The sequence below is a fragment of the Dipodomys ordii genome, unplaced genomic scaffold, assembly GCF_000151885.1.
Source record: "Dipodomys ordii isolate 6190 unplaced genomic scaffold, Dord_2.0 Scaffold11, whole genome shotgun sequence".
Taxonomy (NCBI): Eukaryota; Metazoa; Chordata; class Mammalia; order Rodentia; family Heteromyidae; genus Dipodomys; species Dipodomys ordii.
Genome location: NW_012267227.1, coordinates 17,585,187 through 17,594,719, shown reverse-complemented (window position 1 = coordinate 17,594,719; position 9,533 = coordinate 17,585,187). Strand labels below are relative to the sequence as shown.

Below are 9,533 nucleotides of genomic sequence, written 5' to 3'. Positions count from 1 at the left end.
CCCAGCCAGGCAGGAAAGTCATTGAGACTGTTACCTCCAGTTCACCACCTGAAAATTGGAAGTGGCGCTGTGGCCTCAAAGTGGTTAAGTGCTAACCTTGAGCTGAAGAGCTGAGGGACAGTGCCCAGGTCCAGAGTTCAGGCCCCACGACTGGACCCAAAAAAAAAAAAAAAGAAAGAAAAGAAAATCAAAGAATGATAAAGCTCTCCCAGCTCAGACATTTTACTGCTTTTTCTTTTTTTTGTGCTATTACTGGGGCTTGAACTCAGGACCTGGGAGCTGTTCCTTAGCGTTTTCACTCAAGACTGTTGTTTTATTTACACCACAGCTCCACTTCTGGCCTTTTGAATATTCACTGAGAGTCTCAGCCTTTTCTGTCCAGTGTGTCTCTGAACTGGGATCCTCAGATCTCAACTTCCTGAGTAGCTTACAGGTGTGAGCCACTGACGCCCACTCATTTCACTGCTTTGAGGAAGTGCTAACTGGAGCTTTTGAGTCTTCAGGGTCAAAGGAAACAGATCAGCATTTTGGACAATTTATTCCTATGGTTGGGCCAATTACTGACAGGGATGTGGAATAAAAAATGTTCATCTGATTTACTTATGACTACACAGTAAGGCTCAGGACCAAGACAGCACCAAGAGGTTTGGCTTCAGATTCAATCGTTTTCCATAGTCCAGATCAATCTATACTAACAAATAAGCTCTGGGAGCCAATGCCATTTTTTTTCCTTTTAATATTTTGGTGGTGGGGCTTGAACTCAAGGGCCTGCAAACTATCCCTGAGCTTTTGTGCTCAAGGCTAGTACCCTATCATTTTGAAACATAGCTCCACTTCCGGTTTTCTGGTGGTTAAATTGGAGATAAGAGTCTCACGGACTTTCCTGCTCAGGCTGGCTTTGAACCCTGATCCTCAGATCTCAGCCTCTTGAGTAGCTAGGATGACAGGTGTGAGTCACTGGCACCTGGAAAGAAAAGTTTTTATAGAGACAACACATAGTTTAAATGTTTATTTGAACAAGAATGCAATAAACAAGAAGAAAATGCAGCTTCAGCCAGGAAAGCTGGGGGACAGAACAAGTATGGTGCCGTTGGGAGCGTCAAGCCCGGAACCATGTTTACCAGTCTAATGTGATCCAGGGGGGAAGGCTGGGTGGGGGAGAAGGCTGGGTGGGGGAGAAGCCATGCATGAAATCAAAAATACCTGCAGAGATTCAAACACCTACACTTTCACCCTTCTTTCACCCATTTTCTCCGCAGGGAACAAACCAGACCAAGGGAAAACCCCACCTTCCCACAGCCCTCTCCTCACTATGCATCCGTCAGGGAGGCCCGCGCAGGCTGGGGCTCAGGGAGGCTCATTTCACTTCCCTTGGCCCCACTCACGATGGACAATTTAGCAAGGAAATGCCCGGGACCCGGGCGTGAACGCCCACAAGAGGCAAGGAAAGAGTCTGGCTCATTGAACTTAGATCCAGTCCTCTGTGTCTCCAGGCACCATCAACTCTGTTCTCCATCAGATCCCTGGCGCCCATCTACCCCTTGTGCTCAGGCCGGAGGGCTGTGGCACTAAATAGAGAACAGGATCTGGACCCGGCAGACACTGGGTCAGTCAGGCCGTGCAGCCATCCGAGACAGCGGCGCGGGCCGGCTCTGAGCAAGTCCTTAGGGAATGGGCAGCTTTGTGGGGTGGAAGTTTGAGCTCTTTCCCTCCGGGGATTTCTCCTTGCTGCTGTCGCTGCCACCAACTCTCGTCCTTTCCTTCTGGACCCCAGACAGCTGCGCTGGCCGGGCTGTGTCGTTTACTGTTCGGCTGCTGGTGGCTTGTCTTCGCCGGCGGCTGGCTTCTCCACCTGGGACTCGGGCGGGATCAGATACTGCATCTCCTCGGTGCTGATGGCCACTTTATCTGGCTGCAGCCACCTCTTGAAATGTTCCAAGGTGCTAGGAGAGAGCAGAAGGGAAGGGTAGCTGGATCGGATCTCCATTCATTAGTTAAATGACAGCGACAGTGCTGCCTTCCTGCCCACCTCCAGTCTCTGGCCACAGTTTTCTTTTGCTGCTAATGCGGGAAGCAGGGCATCCTCTGACAGCTGTGTGTCTTGGCAACTCCCAGGCATAATTTACCCCCTGGCGGGCACCCTGCAAACGCCCAGCCTCCCAAGGCTTGATGTGAATAGCTGGAGGCCTGATTTCTTAGTCTTTTTTCTCCCTCACAGCTGAAGATGAGGAGAGAGAGAGACTGTCAAGAAACTCTCAAATAGATGCCAAGTGATTAGCGAGGCAGAAACCTGAGCAGCTTTAAATGTCTCAGACCCAAGGTGATCTGTGGTGCAATGATAGATGGCACTTAGTTATTGGAATGCAGTGGCTTTTGGTGTATATGTGTGCGGTGGGCTTGTTTATTCTGTTTCCTCAAAACAGGAGCATCTAAGCACCAAATGTTCCCACCAAGGAATGGCTCTTTTTGCTTGCCTGTGTAGAGAGTAGGAAAGGGTGACTGGAAGATTCATGGTCCCACCCCCAATCCTCAGGATCTTAAACCTTGGAAAGCCTGGCACCCATGGCTCACACCTGTAATCCTGGCTACTCAAGAGGCTGAGATCGGAACATAGTGGGTTGAAGCCAGCTCAGGCAGGACTCTTATCTCCAATTAACCACCCCCAAATCAGAAGTTGAGCTGTGGCTCAAAGCGGTAAGAGTGCTAGCTTTGAGCAAAAAGTTCAAGTACAATGCCCAGGTTGTGAGTTCAAGCCCCAGGACCAGCACCAAAAAAAAAAAAAAAAAAGAAAGAAAGAAAAAGGAAAGAAAGAAATAGACTGTCACCAGGAACTAGGTGGGGAATCAATTACCTCTCATCAGAATCCAGGCCATCCACGAAGAACTCTGATGCCAGCTTCTCCTGGAGGACTCGATCCCAGCACTCCTTTTTGGCTTGCGCCAAGGTTCGAAGCATGTCTTTGGAAGTCACTTCTTCATTCAAACCTTTGATTTTCCTCAGTTTCTTCTCTAGCAGGAATAGAAATGGAACTCAGTGCTGGACTCTGGTGGCTCACACCTGTAAACCTATCTACTTAGGAGGTTGAGATCTGAGGATTGCAGTTCAAAGCCAGCCCAGGTAGGAAAGTCTGTGAGATTCTCATCTCCAATAAACCACCAGAAAACTGGAAGTGGCGATGTGGCTCAAAGTGGTAGAGCGCTAGCCTTGAGCAAAAGAGCTCAGTGATAGCACCCAAACCCTGAGTTCAAGCCCTATGACTGACTGAAAAACAAACAAACAAACCAACATGGAGCTTAGTAAACAAGGGAATATGAAATAAAAGTGTTAGCTAAAATGCAAAGTAACAACCCAGGAATTCTCTTTCTGTTGTGTACATCCACATTGCTCTGAATTGTGTGTGTGTGTGTGTATGTGTGTGTGTGTGTGATATTGGGGTTTGAAATCAGGACTTTATGCTTGGTAGGCAAATATTTTACTACTTGAGCCATACTACAGTCTTAAAAGACCCAAACCCTTTTTTTGTGCTGGTCCTGGGGCTTGAACTCAGGGTCTGGGCATTGTCCCTGAGCATTTTTGCTTAAAGCTGGAGCTTTACCACATAAGCCAAAGCTCCACTTCTGGCTTTTTGATAGTTAATTGGAGATAACATTTCGCAGACTTTCCTGCCTGGACTGGCTTCAAACCATAATCCTCAGTTCTCAGCCTCCTTAGTAGCTAGGATTATAAGTATGGGCAACTGATATTCAGACAGGAGCCCTTTTTTTCTGGTTATGGGGCTTGAATTCTGGGCCTGGGTGTTGTCCCTCAGCTCTTCAGCTCAAGGCAAGCGCTCTAACACTTGAGCCACAGTGTCACTTCTGGTTTTCTGGAGGTTAAATGGAGATAAGACTCTCACAGACTTTCTTGCCCCAGCTGGCTTTGAACCACAATCCTTAGATCTCAGCCTCCTGAGTAGCTAGGATTATAGGCATGAACCTCCGGCACTCGGCTCAAGAACCCATTTTTTTAAGGGCAAACAAAAGGAGATGGAACATACTTTTTTTTTTCTTCAAAATATCCTCATCCTGTATTGTATGGGATAAATGTTTAGCCTCAGAAAAAGGAAAAGTCATAGGTTCTCATAAATAAATCAATGGCATGTTTCCTTTGAAATCAAAGATGCCCAGCAGGTATCTCTCTAAGGAATACTGGTTTTCCCTGGCTTGACATGTGTATACTATCATCTTTATTTTCCCACTTCCTTGAGAATAATGTCTCTAAAGAGTCAATGCTTCTTCTTCTTGTTACAGTGACATGAAGTGCTTTGCAAACCTCGTGAGAAAGAATTATAGAACATGATGAGCGATCCATGGTTCCTAACTGAACTGACACTGAAACCTGGCTCAAGGAGAACTCAATAGTAAGAGACCTTTAAGATCTCTACATGTGGGCTGGGAATGTGGCTTAGTGGTAGAGTGTTGCAGAGCATGCATGAAGCCCTGAGTTCCATTCTTCTGTACCATATAAAGAGAAAAAGCCGGAAGTGGTGCTGTGCCTCAAGTGGTAGAGTGTTAGCCAGGAGCAAAAGAAGCTCAGGGACAGTGCCCAGGTCCTGAGTTCAAGCCCCAGGACTGATAAAAAAAAAAGTGGGGGAGGGGGGGAAGAGGAGAAAATAAAAATAAGAATGCAGGCTATTTCACTTACCTAGAGATGCTAAATACACTTCTGAGTCCTGCAGGGGAGCCCAGGGCTTCGTAGCTGGCTGGGCGGTCTCCCTGCCTCCTTCCCCTGTAGGACAGGAATCCACAAAGGAGTCAGAGAAGGCATTGCTGGCCACATCGTCCTGTGCAGGATCTGGCAGACAGGAACAGATCTCAGCCCAGAGATCCCGGCTAGATCTTGAGGCTGCATGAGAGTCTACATTCTCAAACATTTTCATTTGGAATCTAGCTGGAAAACACAAGTTCAAGTCAGGAGGGACCAGCTCTGAGGACATCGGAGTAAGTGTGTGCTACCCATGTTTGTTTGTCCGGTGAAGAAAAGGAAAACAGGCTTTTGAAAGTTTCTTTTAGCTGGATGCCTGTAATCCTAGCTACGCAGGAGGCCAAGATGTGAATCAACTGCACCTGGCTCTATCTTGATTTTTTTTTTTTTTGGTCCGTCATGGGGCTTGAACTTTGGGCCCGGACGCTATCCTTCAGCTCTTCAGCTCAATACTAGTGCTCTACCACTTGAGCCACAGCACTACTTCTGGTTTTCTGGTGGTTTACTGGAGATAAGAGTTTCACAGCTTTTCCTGCCTGGACTGCTTTGAACTGTGATCCTCAGATCTCAGCCTCCTGAGTAGCTAGTATTACAGGCATGAGGTACCAGCGTCCGGCTTTATCTTATTTTTTTGTTGGTCATGGGGCTTGAACTCTGGGCCTGCGCACTGTCCCTCAGCTCTTCAGCTCAAGGCTAGCGCTCTACCACTTGAGCCACAGCGCCACTTCTGGCTTTTTTCTGCTTATGTGGTGCTGAAGAATTGAACCCAGGGCCTCATGCATGCAAGGCAAGTGCTCTAACACTGAGCCACCTTCTCAGCCCTATCTTGTATTTTTTAATAATCATTTTTCAGATGGATTGCAATGGGCTTCAGATCAATCATGTGCTCGTTAGTCTTCTGTGTGTGTGTTACTGGGGTTTGAATAATTCAGGAAATTGTTCTCATGCTTGCTAGGCAGATATTCTACCACTTGAGCCATACCTCCACCCCTTCTTTCTTTAGTCATTTTTCACATAGCATTGCTTGCATTTCTGCCTGGGCTACCCTGGACTGTTATCCTCCTATTTCTGCCTCCTGCTTAGCGGTTATGAGACTTGAGCACCTGCACCATGCCCAGCTTTCACTGGCCGGGACACACCAAGATGGAAGACTGCCCTCAGAAATGGACGCAAGAGAAGGCCCAGAGCCTGAATGACAAAACCACAGCTGTTTCTCAATAAGGAAAAAGACTCAGAATCTGTCCTCTCTTGTTTCTTTTTGTCCTTCCGCTTCTCTCGCAACGGTGCTCACTCAAGTGGGAATGACTTCACTAGACATAAAAGAAATCGGGGGACTCTTTACAGGGGTCTTAGATGATTTGTTTCCCATCACCATGCTGTAACTCTGTTGACAAGGAAGGCCTGCTTCTCCCCCCGCCCCCCTTGTTGGTCATGGGGCTTGAACTCTGTGCCTGAGAGCTGTCTCTCAGCTCTTCAGCTGAAGGCAAACTTTCTTTTTTTTTTTGTCTTTTCTTTTTTGGTACTGGGGATCGAACCCAGGACGTTGTACTTGCTAGGCAAGCGCTTTGCCACTGAGCTACATCCCAGCCCTGAAAGCAAACTTTATACCGCTTGAGCCACAGCACCACTTCTGGTTTTCTGATGATTAATTGGAGATAAGAATCTCCTTACAGACTTTTCCTGCCTGGGTTGACTTTGAACCTTGATCTTCAGATCTCAGCCTCCTGGGTAGTTAGGATTACAGGTGTGAGCCACTGGCGCCCGGCTGCTTCTCTCTCTTATCAAGAAAATCGTTTTGGAGGATGAGGAGAAGCAGGCTAATAAAAGGTCAGTTTTCTTTTTTTTTGGTTGGCCGTGGGGCTTGAACTCTGGGCCTGGGCGCTGTCCCTGCGCTCTTTGGCTCAAGGTGAGCGCTCTACTGCTTGAGCCACGGCACCACTTCTGGTTTTCTAGTGGTTTATTGGAGATAAGAGTCTCACGGACTTTCCTGCCCAGGCTGGCTTCGAACCGTGATCCTCAGATCTCAGCTCCTGAGTAGCTAGGATTACAGGTGTGAGCCACCGGCGCCCAGCTTGACAGTTTTCTTTTATATGGAAAAATACCTGTGTGGTATTTTCACAATTAAAAAAAAAAAAGAAAATGTGGAAATACAACTGTCAGCTCTTTTATTTTTTGTTTTGTTTTGGGTCCAGACGTGGGCCTGAACTCTGAGCCTGGGTGCTGCCCCTCAGCTCTTCAGCTCGTGCTCTACCACTTGAGCCACAGCGCCACTTCCGGCTTTTTTTTTTTTTTTTTGCTTATGGGTACTGAGGAATTGAACCCAGGGCCTCAAGCATGCAAAGCAAGTGCTTTACCACTGAGCCACCTTCCCAGCCCTGTTGGCTCTTTTAATTCAAAATATGTTCTCCTCCCCTCTATCCTCTTGGTGTTATAAAAGACATTTAAAAAAAGAACAACAAATCATTATCTAGGCTACTGCTGTGTACAACTAGCTGACTTTTTCTCTCAAGATTTTTTGCAACTGCTCTCACCTAATTAAATTCTGAAGACAGTCAGCAGGTCTTGTATAGTCCCATGCACTTAAAGACTGTATGAGTTCTGTTGGGTAAAATGTGTCTGCCACAGTGTAATGTCACAGCACTTATTAAGTGTATCAGCTGGGCTTTTATCTCATGTTACATGTGTGTGTGTGTGCACGCTCGCTTACTGGGGCTTGAACTCAGGGTTTCTACATGCTCAAGCTTGGCATTTTTGCCCATGGCTAGTGCTCTATCACTTGAACTACATTTCTGCTTCTGGATTTTTACTTGTTAATTGGAGAGAAGAGTCTCATAAACTTTTCTACCTAAGATGGCTTCAAACTCCAGATCCTCAGATCTTACCCTGCTTAGCAGCTACAATTACAGGCATGAACTACTAGTGCTTGGCTATAGATAGGTAGGTACTTTCATCAATTTAAAGATGAAGAAGAGTTGGGTGCCAGTGGCTCATGCCTGTTACGTCCTAGCTACTTAGGAGGCTGAGATCTGAGGACTGTGGTTTGAAGCCATCCTGAGCAGGTAAGTTATGAGACTCTTCTCTCCAGTTAACCACCAGAAAGCGAGAAATGGCAGGACAATGCCCAGGACCTGAGTTCAAGCCCCATGACTGACAAAAATCAATAAAATAAAAAATAAAGACAAAGAGGCTGGGCCTGGTGATGCCTGCCTGTAATCCCAGCACTCAAGAGACCGAGTCATAACGGTGGTTTCTAGTCTTGCAAAGCTGAATGTAGTTAGATGATGTGACCTTTAATATTTATCTAATAAATACATATTCAGATGAAATCTGTAAAAAACAAAAAAGAGGCTGAGTCGACACCAGTCTAGACTACACAGTAAGGAACCTGTCACACACACCACACACACACACACACACACACACTCACAAATAAAAATAAAAGGAGAGGAAAGGGAGGGGTGCAGAAGGAGGAGGAGAAACTGAGGCTCTGATGGCAGCTTGCTCAAGTGTCCTGATCCAAAATCCTCCTGTTGACTTGGTACGAATACCCTGCTTGTGTGAGAGAAATACACAGACAGCAGCCCCAGCAGGGCCAGGTGGGAAAGGGGGGGGGGGGGAGAAGAGCGTTAGCAATCAGGAAGACTGCCTAGGTAGGACAAGCTCTCAGAAACCCCGGGCGACAAGAGTCCAGCCAGGGCAAGGTCCCCCGGGTCACGGATGAGCCCCACCCCAAGTCTTCGGAACACGCGCGACCCAAAACTTTGCTCTCGACCGCGTTCCCCACCCCCTGGGCGTCCGGACCCCGGGCCTCGGTCTCCCCAGACTCCAGGACTGGCTAGGCGGGATGAGTCTGGTCATCGATACTGTCAGTGGTATTCTCGTGTCCGTCTCGAGTAGAGATCACAAAACGCTGGGCTCCCCGGGCCCTGCTCACCTACCGCAACGGCCTGCCCCGCACGCAACACCGCAACGCTCGGCTCAGGTCCGGGCAGCCAGGAAGAAACAGGAGGGGTGGCGTCGCCGGATGACGGAGCCGGGAGCCCTCCAATCACTGCGCGACCACGTGACGGACACGTACGCTGATTGGTCAGTGAGGGGAAGACGTGCTTAGAGGGCGGGGGAAGGGGAGGAGCAATGGGCGGGATTAAGGTTGCCGGGGAAACGTCTTCCCCTCTCTCCCTCTCCTCCTCCCTCCCTCTCCTCCTCCTTCCCTCTCTCTCTCCCTCTCTTCCTTCCTCCCTCCCTCTTCTTTGGAGATCTAGGGGTTCCAACCAATTTACCTACTGATCCCCGGCTTGGGAAGTGAAATCCAGTTTTGAAGACTTTTTTCTTTTTCTTTTTTCTGTAGGCTGATTTTATTCATTCACACTGGCAATTTGTTCATTCTTTATACACAATTTGGAGATCCCAATTAATAACAAAAAGTTTCCTTTTGCTACAAAAGCTACTAGCCTTGCAGACAAATGGGTACCTGCTTATGAGACTATGCAGAGGGAATTTGGTTTCCTACAGCTTCTTTCAGAGAGATTCGAGGCAGGGTGGATATTTTTGCAAGATACAGACTGCCTGGTTGTGGAAAAATACATTGCCTTTCTTTGTTCATAATTCGTGCAGACTGATTATCTCTGGCATTCTGAAGGCTTGTAATTAAATCTGTTAAACAATAATTTGCAAAAAATAAAAACACAAAAAGAATGTCAAATTTAAAAGCACAGCCTACTTTATAAAATTATGTATTTCAACTTGGTCTAAGTTTACATGCAGAGAAAAAGAGAGTCACTATAAGTTTT

General features: G+C 47.3%; 2 protein-coding genes across 3 annotated transcripts in view; one reads left to right on the top strand and one right to left on the bottom strand.

Annotated features, from left to right (window-relative positions):
* Window positions 1-994: 994 nt before the first annotated feature.
* Window positions 995-8,749, bottom strand: LOC105981040 (chromosome unknown open reading frame, human C15orf57). Of its 2 annotated transcripts, none has more exons than XM_013010026.1 (4): window positions 8,682-8,749; window positions 4,684-4,925; window positions 2,852-3,008; window positions 995-1,943 (listed from the first exon to the last, which is right to left on the bottom strand). In XM_013010026.1, the coding sequence occupies exons 2-4, from the start codon at window positions 4,916-4,918 to the stop codon at window positions 1,802-1,804; spliced, it is 534 nt and encodes a 177-aa protein (XP_012865480.1). In that variant the 5' UTR covers window positions 4,919-4,925; window positions 8,682-8,749; the 3' UTR covers window positions 995-1,801. The 2 variants fall into 2 exon arrangements, with proteins under 2 accessions (XP_012865480.1, XP_012865479.1); XM_013010025.1 differs by having other exon boundaries at window positions 4,684-4,929; window positions 8,682-8,747.
* An 18-nt stretch (window positions 8,750-8,767) lies between these two features.
* The window catches only part of Rpusd2 (RNA pseudouridylate synthase domain containing 2), a 7,281-nt gene continuing 6,515 nt past the window's right edge, over window positions 8,768-9,533 (top strand). Inside the window, exon 1 of the mRNA XM_013010002.1 lies at window positions 8,768-8,829. Within this exon, the coding sequence (XP_012865456.1) occupies window positions 8,768-8,829 (62 nt within the window). The remainder of the gene's footprint in view (window positions 8,830-9,533) is intronic.